The following is a 12,956-nucleotide window of genomic DNA, read 5'->3' on the forward strand; positions in this document are numbered from 1 at the left end:
TTTAAAGTAAAACCCTGACCAGAGTCATGGGCACGAAAAGCAATGAAACTGTGAGCAAAAACATAAGGTCGCCTCACCGGTTTAGGAGCAGTAGCCAACGCACAATAAATCTTATTCTCCTCGGTCGATTTTCCAATATAGTTATCTTGAAGGTTTATATCGCCTTTAACTAAAGCAGTACCAGCGTGAAAAGTCTCAACGCACGATGCCGGAACAGTAACACCATCACTAATTGCAACGGCAGCATCGTCTTCAACCAATGTCACAGTGGGAACCTGCAAATTTGGGGCAGCGGAAAACCCTGAGAGTCGGCCCTAGGGTGAGGAACCCCCTCACACTGCGAAGCAAGATGAGGGAAATTCAGAAGGTCTAGCGAAGAGTGCTGGAGAGACGTCCCCGTCGTCCGAGGGGGCGCAACGGCACCTGAAAACTCTTCCGGCAGCAGTATATATAGCGGTCGAACAAGGGCCAGGGTTTTCATTGGGGAGAGGTCATGCTTTTTTTTTGTTTCTCTAAAAGAAAAAAGAATCCGCCTTCGTCTCTATTAATTTGATCAATATTTTTTTAAAATTATTTTAGTTAAATTAATTAATTTATTATATAAAATTAATATAAATAAAAAATATTTAATTATTTATTCCCTTTTTTATTAAACACACTTGAAATATTAATTTTTTAAATCTCATGACTAAAAGTAATTGGTAAACTTAGATGAAAATGATGCAGGGTGTACTTATTATCTTAAAACTCATAGTAAAATATAGTAGCACTGAATTTCAACAATGCAGTAACGTATATACTCCACTATAAATTTTGCACTTATTAATTATTCAACTTTTTTACTTTTAACATTCCATCAGACGAGTGATTTTAATCTTTTTTCTATTAGTAATTTTTTTATGACTATTAGTACAAATCATACAAAAATCAACAATTAAAAAAATAATTAATTTTTATTTAACTAAATACTCAATTTTTATTTTGATCCTCATCCTCTATATGTAGGCACTGATGAGTAGTGACTACTGCAAAATCAAAAACCTTGTCTTCTCTAAAACATCATATGATGTGTAAGAATTCTCCATTCTTGAAGAAGTCTGCAACACCACTAAACCCTAGTGCCCAAGAATGGCGCCCACCTAAACTCAACCGCTTTCCCGCCCCTCACAAGCTGCTTTGCCAATGGCAATGGCCTCTTCCCTACCATCCCATGCCTTACCTTCACATCGTCTACCACTCTACTCCCTTCTCTTTTCCGCCGCCGCCGCCGCTTCCCCTCCACGGCGAGGAGAAGGTGGAGACTCCGATCATTGAAGGCGGATCAAAATTAGTTGTGCCGGAAAAGTTGAGAGCGCCGCCGCGACGGTGGGAGTGGAAGCCGAGGAAGGCAGTGGGTGGCGCCGCCGCCTCACCTATGATTGAAGAGGTTTCATACTCATCAAGAACGACAGTTATGGTGAAAAACATTCCAAATCAAATAAGGTATTTAATATTCTATAATTCTCCTCATTTTTTAGTTTGTATAAATAAATTAGCTTCAAGCCTATTTAAGTGAGTGTATGATATTCCAAAAGCGATTCTAGTGAGATTAGTTGTGAAGGAGGAGTATGATTTTTTCTAAATTTTATGATGCATGTGTGACCCTTTATAGGGACAAGAGTTTAATTTCTGTAAGAGGTGGAGTAACATATTTTTGGCTCTATTTGTTCCATATAAAGCAAACTTTTGGGTTTTACAGATTTCCAAATCAGTATATGTATATTAACTACTACTATGTGCTTGTTTGGGGAAAAAAATGTTTCACAAAATTAGTTTCAAGGTATTGGTTGCCATAAAATTGTTGAAATGCCCACAGGGAATATCTGCTTAATTAATGAAAAGAGGAACAATTTTGGTTGAATTAATTAAGCTAAAAACAGATAATCTGTTTAGTTAATTTTTTCAAAATACCCACGGCCCTTCATCTCCAATCACATAAAACTTCATTATTAATTGAGTGATTTAACATGTCATTTAATATCTTCATAATAATAAATGTTCATTATAGTATATGGGAGATCGTGTCTCTTCACTTCCAGTTCTATGCCACCTGTCATATATGTTCCACACTTTCTTTTCATGCATCGTCTGAATTTTAGCTCTATGTAACACAAGAAAGGCCAAGTGATTTCCTCAACAAAGTATTTCTTTATTTCCTTTTTGTGGCCATTTCGTCCGAGTTCACCTGTTTTCTTTTTGAATAATAAATTTTCAAACAATAGATATGAATTCATATATTTTATATTATAATCTTATTTTTCTTAATAATCGTATCAAAAAAAAAAATTAGACCAAGTGATTGAGAGGAGAGAGCAAAAAGAAAGCTAAGTGATTTGGACTAATCACTAGTGATTTAGTGACTTCTAGCTTTCCACAGTATCAACATTGCGGAAATCAAATTTTAAATTTCGTATTTCATGATATTATTAATACACAATACACTAGCTACAAATTGGAATTTGATAATAAATTCTTTGATTGTTGTAAATGTGTTAGGAGGGACTTCATGATGGAATTTCTGGATAGCTACTGCAATGCACACTCATTGGAGTACGATTTCATGTATCTGCCTATGGATTTCAGGTAACTAAACTAATTATGGTTAATTGCTGATAATGAAATTATTTGTGAAATGTGACTATAATAATCCCACTTTTAATTTTGTTGTAGTGATTTCGACACCTTCAACTTCAATTATTTCTTGGATAGATTTGTCTATGAAACCTCGTTTAATTTAGGGATGTTGAAACTTCTACACGTGAGAGGATAGAATCATTATTAAAACATTTTGAAGTTGTCTCACTTGTATAAAATTTAACACTATGCTATAAAATTTATCAGAAACCAAAATCTGAACAAAGTTTGTGATTTTTTTTTTTTGCATTAACTCTATTGTGTTATTGCTATTATTTCGTTGCTATTTGTTATTAATTGTTATTATTATTATTATTATTCACGAGCTTGTAAATTATAGGTCCAAGGACAATTTAGGGTATGCATTTGTGAACTTCACAAATGGTAGAAATGCTTCGAAATTCAGGAAAATAGTTGACGGATACAAGTGGGGAACTATAGAAACGGCAAAGGGCTTCTACAACTCCAAGAAAATCTGTGCCATTACATGGGCAAGAATTCAGGTATTCATTAGAATTTTAATTTGTTGATTACCAATTTTGATACGATTATTGAGTCCAAGTTTACCAAATTGTGCATATGATTTTGCTAGGGGAAAGAGAAGCTCGTGAAAAGATTCGAGAACAGCATCTTTGGCTGCGACGACCCTGACTTTTTGCCGGTGGTGTTCCATCCACCGCGTGGTGGATCGAACACCACTTCTCCGGTGGTCGTCGGAATGACGATGTAAGTAGTTCAGTTGGGGTTTCTCTCACTCTCTCTAATTAATCTCTCTCCCATGATGGGGATTAGGTGATGTAGGTAAACTGTGCCTGTAAAGTATGGGGTTTGCTTGTAGGAAAATGTTGGATGATTTGGTTAAGTAGGATCATAGCTAGGGATCTTGTCTACTAGCGATTTGACAAGGCTTTGTTTTCATAATCTCCCCAAAATTTTGAAATAAATTTGTGGGGTGATATGGAAACATGCATGTGTGTGTTTTACTTGTTTTAATTTCTGGCTAGAAATCACCCTACCCTTGTAGTATTAGAATCTGTGATGTATTTTTTATGTCAATGTTTCTATGTGTCAGATCGTTTTAAATTCTTTGTGACATCTTCGTATTATCATTAACACTTGTGAATGGTTTTGGTGATATAATTTACTCTCTAGAATATCAGAATTTTAATAAAAAGTGGTTGATAATCAAAAAAAGGTTTCACGTTGATAATATTGATAGTGGAGAAAATGTGTTAATTGAAAATGATTAAGAAAGTTCTGAGTGTGTATTTATAATAAATAAAAAGTATTGATAATGGAATAAAAGTTTCACATTGAGAACATTGATAGTAGAGAAATGATCATAGGACAAAATTATTAAATTATGTGTGCAATAATATTCAAAAATAAAAATGACATATATTTGGGGATGCATAAAAATGAAGTAAATACAATATAATTTTAAGAACATGTAAAGTATATTTGTCGTTAAGAATTAAAATATCAATTTTAGGTAAATTTGTATGCTTCAAGATTAATGAATGGGATTAAAAGGTTATTTGGCTATGTTATTTGGAAGAGTTTATATAAGACATTTTAAATGTTTTTAAGATCTAAGATTTTATTTTAGGTAAGTTTGTAAACTTTAAGATTAATATATAAGTTTTAATAGTCTATAAGATATTTTATAAACTTTTTAAGATGTAATATGGATAAGTTTATTTCAAAGAACTTATAAACTCTAGTTGTCTAAGAGATATTTTAAAAGATTTTAAGATAGTACTAAGTACCCCTCCGTCCACGAATTAAAAGTCCTACTTGCCTTTAAATTTTTGTCCACCAAATAAAGTCCTATTGTATTTTTTGTAGTACTTTTTTACTCTCTTTTCCTAAGAATTAAAAATTCTACTTGTCCTTAATTTTTTGTCCATTAAATAAAATCTTATTGTACTTTTTTACTCTCTTTCTTTTCCTATATTTACTACCATTCGCCACTAATGAACCCATCTTATAAGACTTCTATCACTTTCATATTTTATATTTACTACACTTTACCACTAGTGGACCCACGTCATCCATCTCACAATATCTTTATCACTTTAGTCAATTACCCTTTTATTTCACTCACAACACCTTTATCAGCTTTCTTAGTTTCCGTGACGAGCGTGAAATGAGATTTTAATTCGTGGACGGAGTAATATTTTAAAAGTTTATAATTTATTAAAATGTTTGGAGACTTAAACTTATAAGTTTGAGATAAATAATTTTAATTATATAGAGAAAACCGAAGATAAATGGATCAAATTGGAAGAGTATTTTATAGAAATAAAAATTATAATATGATTAAATCGTTGTTGTTTATAAGTTTATGTGAAAAAATTTGAGATTAAAGAATTTATTTTTAGGGAGCTTATGTGTTCAATAGGTTATTTTGTCAAATATTATATAAAAGTTTATAAATTTTTATAAATTGTTTTAAGAAGTTTATAAAGCGTAAAAATAAACTTTTAAAGAGGCTCATAAACTATTAAATAATTTATAAGTTGCTTGAAGAGGCTAATAAAATTCAGCCAAACACTCTTTAAATTTAGTTCTGATCGCCTCATCTTGTTCAAAAAATTTATCTGCATATCAATTTCTCTCTATATCTTATCTGCCTCTTTAGGAGGGAGTGATAATCAAATTTCGAAAACTAATCAAATAAGAGGGGCGTTTAGAATACGCTAGATAGATACAAATAATAAAAATTGGCGAATACGCCTCGATGAATACAAATAATATAAATTAGCGAATATTCTATTGTGTACTAATATAGATCGAAACTTTTGAATATTCGAAGGTGTTGATAATTTGATTTGATTTATATCTTACAAAAATTTAGGCAATCATACAATCTTATAACAGATGATGAACGTGACGTTGCATCATAACCATATGCCTCTCATACTAGTTTTACTTATTCATTACAAACACAAGTAATACTCACATATAGCAAAGAAAATTGAAACCTAAGCCTAAACAAGACAATTGAGTATGAGATTGAGTTCATCAACACTTATAGCTCCATCTCCATCACCATCCATGGAGGCCACAATTTGTTGGCAATCATCCAAAGACAACTCAACGCCCAAATTGCCAACAGCTCGACGGAGCTCCTCCCCGGTCAAGACGTCGTGTTGGTGGAGCTCCAGTGCTTGGATTGCCGTTTTGAGGGCGCTGAGACCGCTGAGTTGGAGATTCTCGGTGTTGATGTCTATGAAGTCGGGCAGGCTGAGCAGCTGCCCGTCGCCCTTGTGCATCATGGCTTGTACGTCCTGCTCGGTCACGTTGTACCCGAGCGACGACATGATCCCTCCGAGCTCTTGGACGTTGATACAGCCATCGTTGTCGGAGTCGAAGGCTCGGAAGGCCTCCACCAGCCCTAGGATATGGTTGAGTGTCTCAACGTCCACAGAGATGGAACCCATGATGCCTAAGGCCTACAATTAATGCATATGTATATATATACAAGAGAGAGGAGAGGAATATATGCTGCCACTTTGAGATAGTTGAGTATAGATGCTTATGCTATGGATATCTCTATTCCAGCTTTAGTGGAGAAGGTATATAATGTGTGGCCAACTTTCACTTGATTTCTCCACAAGACTTAATACAATGGTAACGGCCGTCGTTTTCAGTAGCCAAAGAAGAGTTAAGAAGATCGATATAGATAAGAAGCAAACGACAATCAGTTTATTCATGTCTGAAGCAGTACATCAAATGGTAGTTTTATGGCATCGTTAAACATTTTCTAAAATTGGAAGGCATCCATGTTTGGAGATGGGACGAGTATGTACACCACGAGAGACTAAGCAAAAAAAAGGAATACAACAATCATTAGTTAAAGAGAGAAGAAATTCTTCTTCATGTGCGCCGGTAATCCGGATTGAACGCCAGCGCCTCCTGGTAGATCAGCTCCCTCATCTGATCCTCTGTGAGCGCGTGCTGCTCGAAGTCAAAGCTGAAAGGGGTCGAGCAGGTGGGCTCATCGCTGATGTCGTGCAGCGAGTTCAGGTACGGATGGGCCAATGCGCCTTCCACTTCACCACAAACGCCAAGAAATAGATTAGACCATCACGCCAGCTCAGAATTGTTCAATCTATCTAAAGCTATCATGCAAAGTAAATGTTCCCTTTAAAGATTATTAATGCAGCTTCCATGACTCGTACATCATAGGAAACTGAGGTTTCTAACCTGTGATCCGTTGCCTAGGATCGAATGTCAGCATCTTCTCGACAAGATCAACAGCAAGAGGGTGCACCTGAGGGAATTTTTCGGTGAATGACTGTCGACGGTAAGGAGGGAGTTGCCGGATGTAGCGTTTTGCGTTTTCATTCAGAAGACCTAACTCCGCCTCTGATGGGGTACCAATCAGCTGCAAGGCAAGCAAATAAGATCACTCGAAACGAATTTTATAAGTACGTCGTGAAGGCAGTGATACAGCATCGACTATGTCTTGTAGCCATCTGGACGAAAAAGTATGATCTATCAACTTTTTCACCACTTAATGTGGCCCTTCCCTGATATGGTTTTAAATGAGTCGCAGTTCTAATTTTCCAAGAGACTACGATCAATGCGTTTCCATAAGTGCATACCAAAATCGTGTATAACGAATATATATAGGTGACAATCAAATGAATTCGTTCAAACAAATAAGCAAGTATAGACAAGCATAATGTGTGTCCCCAAAATGAGGCCGAACACATTACATGCCTAAATAACGTTCACTAATTCAAAACAGATGAAAAATGCAATGACAATGACAAGAGACATGCAACACAAGGCAGACTATTATTGAACAAATTCACTTCGAGGAAGAGTGACTGCGATTGAGGTAACCTTAATTAAGAAAATCAACAAATGATGAGGCAAGTTTCTTTTGCAAGATGATTAACAGAATCAACTCAATATATTCTCTCCGTTTTTTTTTCTTTTCTTTTTTTCATTTATTTCATTATTTCAATGGAAGATGCCAAATGTAAGACATATAGGCAGTTTTCTGAAGATTAAACTGTCAAATGATGGCTTATTTACAAAAGAAAGATAGTTATACTTTCAGCAACGAATAAAAGGCAACTATGCTATGGAAAGGAATGAATTACAACTGTAAATTAACCAAAGTAAATTTGACCTTATCTTAAATTAGATAATAGATACACAGAGAGATACCTCTATGAGCAGGCGTAACTGGTGCACATGATCTCTACCTGGAAACAATGGCTTCCGGTCCATCAATTCCATAAAAATGCATCCTACTGACCATATATCGATAGCTGCAGTGTAATCAGATGAATTTAACAGAAGTTCTGGTGGCCGATACCACCTTGTGACGACATATTCAGTCATAAAATCAGTTTCAGAAGTGACTCGTGCCAATCCAAAATCACATATCTTTAGGTCACAATTTGCATTCAGAAGAAGATTGCTTGGCTTTAAATCCCTGTGCAGAACATTTGCTGAATGTATGTACTTTAACCCACGGAGGATTTGATACAAAAAATACTGCAAAAATGACGATATCAGTTATTTTGCCATCAGATTTCTAACAATGAATGCTGAAATCTCTTCCTCAAAAAGTAAGTGCAAGATTGATAAAGAGATAAACACGAACAGGTCTGCCACCCCAGCCAGCCACAGGTCAGCCCCTAACTTTTCTTGAATCCTGGTCCCTAAACCCTTAACTTACATGAAAATATAATGTATACACAAATTGTCAAATACAGCTTTGATTTAAATATATATGCACACACCAACTTATTCACACACACATATATATACAACTACGGTATATTGTTGGGGAAGGGGCTTGCACGGCGGCTAAGTTTTCCAACTGGGTTATGGAGAATCTTTGATCCTTCTTTTAACCACAAAAATTATGGACTGCAAGATGATTATGAGAAGATCAACCACAATAAAAAAGTTTGATAGAATGAAAGGGAAGTTATCAATTTCAAATTCCTAGTTATTAGTATTTTAAATTTAAAACATAAAAAGGTGGAAGGTTGAAGGTGAAATGTGAAATATGCCTTCACACATTTTCATTAGTTTGAGAGGAGGATTATATTAACTTAAACACACATGTGAAATTGCCTTCACACATTTTCATTGGTATGTATGGTCACCCAAAATGATACCTCTTAATGCTCTCACAAGCCAATTATTCGGACATATACTCCAATACTACCAGAGAACGCAAGAGAAAGGAACAACCCATTCATCAACCTTATTTGTCTTTTGTCACAATGTACCAGATTGAGCTTGACCTTTCATAGCGAAAACTTTGGAAAAGGCTCCGAAATTAGTAAGAAAATGAGAATATTCTATTATTGTAATCAAAGCCAATATTATTCACACTTTCTGGTTCAACTAGTTTAAGTGGACAAAAAGTACACTTCCAAATCAGTTTAGCTAAAGTCAAGCTAACAAGCAGGTATAAGTAGTCTAACGAAAGTTAAACTAATGATGCCTTGTTAACAAATTGCCCTGTCAATAAATTGTATGGCTAAATGAGGAAAATAGAGATAAAGTAAAACAGCTAATGATGGCATGACTTAGAACTGCATATATTTTTGAAGATAATGCTAAAATAGAACCTGACAGTGCTCCTCTGACAAGGGTTGATTAGACCGGATAATTTGATGGAGATCAGTATCCATAAGCTCATATGCAATGTAAACATCATTAAAAGCTTCCCTTTGCGGCGGTGGAATTACATCTCTGATTGAAATAATCTGCGCCATACAAGATTTGCACAACATTATTAAATGAATAAAATCATGCCTACAAAAAATGCTTCATAGTTCAAGACCCCCCCCCCCTGCCTTTAACGGTAAGCTTGATAGCGAGGAAACTTGATTTCCAGCTGATTATACATTATGAAGATTCCGTAATACTACATGATTGTGCCAGATATGCAACACTAGACCTTTATTAAATGTATTGACGAATAAAATTAAGCCCACGAAAGTATGACATATAGAAGTTGCCAAACAGCTTAGCAATTTAAAGTCTAGCACTAAATGACAAAAAGTGGATAAATAAGACTGTTAAGTGATAGGAACACATGTTTTTGCATAGCAAAAAGACCTCACTAACACAAGCATAAATGTAATTGACTTTTGAAGCAGCAAATGCAGAATAGGTAGCTATGGCGACATTACAACCCAATGAATGAAAGAATTAGGATTTTTCTACATACCATCCTAGATAAATTTTTTAAAGAATCAGTATATATGATGTTGCTGGATAACATGCCAGCATGCCAACTAATACAACAGCATTAATCGTATATATGGGACCAATTTGCCCGAGGTAACAGAAACCTCATAATTAATAGGATACTCAAACACTATCTTTTTTAGGGGGATACTCAAACACTATTAGGTTGATTATTTCTGCAATTGCTGATTAGAAGAATTTGACTCTTTAAGGGTTTAGTCCAGGCTTGCTCAGACTGTAAACTTGACCCTAAATTTCCTAAGGATCATTTCGAGGTAACAAGAAGACACTGAGAAAGTACGCATTACAATGTTTACAAGTGGCAAATATGAAAAAGGATAATACTTACAGAAGCCCTTTTGTTGGAATTAATTTCTTGAGCTGAATATCCTAATTTCAGAAGAATTATTCAAATGGAAAACAAAATTGATTATTTCTGATGTAACACTCTCTTAAATTCCTTACTAAGCAGGAAATACTCTTATAAGAAAAAAATCATAATATACATGGCTCAATCACATCAGCACTTCAGTAACATGCGCAAGAACGTAAAAAGCCACCTCTCCTTCCCGTACCTAGCAAACACTCAAATAAATATAAAAGTGAAAAGTTCAATATATATGATAATGTAACTGCAAGATACACTAAACATACTAACAATTAGTAACTCAAAAAAATAGTCCTCTCATACTCCCACATGTTGATCATTTATGCAAAAGTAATCAAATTAGTATTTAGTAACACTACTACTTGGGATTGAACTTCCCTATTTAAATTGGCACCAAGCAAAACAAGGAATAGAGAGTATAGGTAATCGGAGTGGTTTTAGTTTCTAGCTACAACAGTAAGAGAAAAAACTAATAGCTTTACCATATGATGTACTACTATATCCTAATGACTTCCCCCTTTTGAAATAAGATCATTTGTTGCAGAATAATTGCATAAATCTATACAGAAAGAAAACAAAAGGGTAAAAGAGTTACTATAAAGGGCGTCTTTCTAAAAAAAGTCACTAAAGCTTAACTGTATCTCTTATCATGAATCAAAAGAAAAGCCAAAAACTTACTATACACATATTAAAGTTCATACAAGATTTATTCTAATCAGCTAATCAGCCATCCATGTCACACTCCCAAGTTCACACTTACGTTTGTGGTTCATATTCCAACTTTTTCACACATTAAAAGGCAAAAAATTGCTTGCTTATGCTCACCACAGGTCAGTAGCCGTCAAATTAGGAAGGCTATGCATAATTACAGAACATAAATTAGAATGAAATTATGATCCTTTCTGAAAACAGAACCAACTCTTAACCTTTCCAAAAAAAGCACTATTTCTCCAGCAATAATAATCTTGATTAGGAAATTAATCATCAGCTACTAAATCAAACTCATACATCGAACTGCAGCAGAATCACCCAAATCATGATATAAGAGGCAATTTCCCCATTTTAAAACGAAGAATCAAACACAAAATGTACCTTGTAAACTACCTTCCACAACCCACAAATACTCAGAAAACAAATAAAACTCATACAAAAGTAACAATCACATGTGATAACAGAAGCTCCCAAAGACAAAAGGATGAAAAGAAAAGAAAAGAAAAAAAGAACTAACATTTTCATGATCCATGTGACGCAAAAGCTTGATTTCACGCAGAGTCCTCTTGGCATCGATTTTATTATCAAAAGCATTTGCTATCTTCTTTATCGCCACATGCTCACTCGTCTCCGAATTCACAGCCGAGCTACCCAAAAAACACAAGAAAATTCGTAAAATTAAAATTGAAATTCATCGCAGCTGCTACGTAAAGAGGCAGGATTGTTGGTTACCAAACGATGCCGTATGCGCCTTTTCCGATTGGCATGATTGGGGGTTTGTATCTAGAGGTGACCTCGAATACGTTGCCGAAGATGTTGTACTGGATGAAGCGGCCGCCGTGGCTGAGCGTGGCGGGTATTTGATCTGTGGGCGTGGGCGGCGCCGGGTGCTGCTGCGGCTCCGCCTCCGACATCTCGTCGTCGGCCGGCTGATCCCCGTCCACCATTTCTGAGTGTATTGTCAGTTGCACAAAAAAAGATGCCTACTCTAAAAGGGGAACACAACAAATATATATAATATTGTTTGTATGTATATTCGTGATAGGAGGAGAAGTTCGCAGCTGCTAATGCTATTCCTATATAGCCACCCTCCACCTAAGAACCTCTTAATCATATTTCAATTCATAATCTTTCATTCTAAAACTACTAGTAATTTTTTTGCATGACCTTATTTTATTATTTATTTATCTTCAATTATATATTGAGTTTATATATATTATTATTATGCATTTTTATGTCGAAAAAAAGTACATAATTGTTATGTCGAGATACACTCGACTTAACAAGGTGTTAGTGGTATTTGCATTTGTAATCTTTGATCATAAAAGTATGCTTTGAAAATGTATGTGTATATATTGGACAAGAGTAAATTTGAAGTTGGTCTTGATTTAAGGTGTTAATGATATTTGAAATCGTATTGTAAGTTATGATCGCACAAATAATATTTTTACATAAATTTATTTAACATTGATGGTATTTTGAAAGTTTATTTGAGCTCGATTGAAGAAAGTACTGTAAAATCAATTTATGTCTAATAAAAAAGCAGCAAATTATTAGGTGTTTTTACCCCTTATTGAAGATGGAAGTGTGTTTAGGGTTATAACTAAAGGAAGTCTATGATTTAATGAAGTTCTAAAATAATCAAGTGTTCGATTCCACTTGTTTCAATCAATGCCGCTAATATATTTATTGATCAATTAATTTGTTTTGTCATTATTAAAGGAGATTATACACCAAACACTTTATAATTAAATAAGTAAATAAATTGCTGTTCCGAACTGGCTAATAAACTCCAACTAAAGTTTGTTTTAATTAATATAGTTAATCAAAGCTCAACCACAGCGTGTGAAAGGGAGAATGAAACAGCCGAGCATTTCTTCTTCACCTGTCAGAAATCTCAAGAATTGTGGGATGCAATCCTCGACTGGATCGGGGTGGAAGCTGCCCT

The 12,956-nt window shown here is 34.8% G+C and overlaps 3 protein-coding genes across 3 annotated transcripts; 1 reads left to right on the top strand and 2 right to left on the bottom strand.

The window, feature by feature from the left end:
* The first annotated feature begins 1,066 nt into the window (after nucleotides 1-1,066).
* On the top strand, nucleotides 1,067-3,539 carry LOC131007926 (protein terminal ear1 homolog). Its single transcript, XM_057934840.1, has 5 exons — nucleotides 1,067-1,482; nucleotides 2,536-2,622; nucleotides 3,014-3,176; nucleotides 3,266-3,399; nucleotides 3,512-3,539. The coding sequence occupies exons 1-5, from the start codon at nucleotides 1,067-1,069 to the stop codon at nucleotides 3,537-3,539; spliced, it is 828 nt and encodes a 275-aa protein (XP_057790823.1).
* Nucleotides 3,540-5,482: 1,943 nt separating this feature from the next.
* LOC131014500 (probable calcium-binding protein CML29) lies at nucleotides 5,483-6,266 on the bottom strand. The gene has a single exon (XM_057942493.1). The coding sequence runs from the start codon at nucleotides 6,117-6,119 to the stop codon at nucleotides 5,667-5,669; it is 453 nt and encodes a 150-aa protein (XP_057798476.1). The 5' UTR covers nucleotides 6,120-6,266; the 3' UTR covers nucleotides 5,483-5,666.
* A 92-nt stretch (nucleotides 6,267-6,358) lies between these two features.
* On the bottom strand, nucleotides 6,359-12,179 carry LOC131014489 (mitogen-activated protein kinase homolog MMK1-like). Its single transcript, XM_057942484.1, has 6 exons — nucleotides 11,741-12,179; nucleotides 11,526-11,655; nucleotides 9,285-9,422; nucleotides 7,861-8,193; nucleotides 6,886-7,066; nucleotides 6,359-6,731 (listed from the first exon to the last, which is right to left on the bottom strand). Exons 1-6 carry the CDS (start codon nucleotides 11,953-11,955, stop codon nucleotides 6,556-6,558), a joined length of 1,173 nt encoding a protein of 390 aa, XP_057798467.1. The 5' UTR covers nucleotides 11,956-12,179; the 3' UTR covers nucleotides 6,359-6,555.
* Nucleotides 12,180-12,956: the final 777 nt, after the last annotated feature.

This window comes from Salvia miltiorrhiza, chromosome 1 (assembly GCF_028751815.1).
Source record: "Salvia miltiorrhiza cultivar Shanhuang (shh) chromosome 1, IMPLAD_Smil_shh, whole genome shotgun sequence".
In the NCBI taxonomy this organism is placed as follows: Eukaryota; Viridiplantae; Streptophyta; class Magnoliopsida; order Lamiales; family Lamiaceae; genus Salvia; species Salvia miltiorrhiza.

What these genes read in the sequence shown, in the direction of transcription:
- LOC131007926 (XM_057934840.1), top strand. Translation starts at nt 1,067, where the DNA reads ATGTGTAAGAATTCTCCATTCTTGAAGAAGTCTGCAACACCACTAAAC. An exon ending in AACATTCCAAATCAAATAAG is followed by an intron (nt 1,483 to 2,535) that starts GTATTTAATATT and finishes TAAATGTGTTAG; the next exon opens with GAGGGACTTCATGATGGAAT. An exon ending in GTGGTCGTCGGAATGACGAT is followed by an intron (nt 3,400 to 3,511) that starts GTAAGTAGTTCA and finishes GTTTGCTTGTAG; the next exon opens with GAAAATGTTGGATGATTTGG.
- LOC131014500 (XM_057942493.1), bottom strand. Translation starts at nt 6,119, where the DNA reads ATGGGTTCCATCTCTGTGGACGTTGAGACACTCAACCATATCCTAGGG.
- LOC131014489 (XM_057942484.1), bottom strand. Translation starts at nt 11,955, where the DNA reads ATGGTGGACGGGGATCAGCCGGCCGACGACGAGATGTCGGAGGCGGAG. An exon ending in GGCGCATACGGCATCGTTTG is followed by an intron (nt 11,656 to 11,740) that starts GTAACCAACAAT and finishes TTTTTTGGGTAG; the next exon opens with CTCGGCTGTGAATTCGGAGA. An exon ending in TCCTAGGCAACGGATCACAG is followed by an intron (nt 6,732 to 6,885) that starts GTTAGAAACCTC and finishes TTTGTGGTGAAG; the next exon opens with TGGAAGGCGCATTGGCCCAT.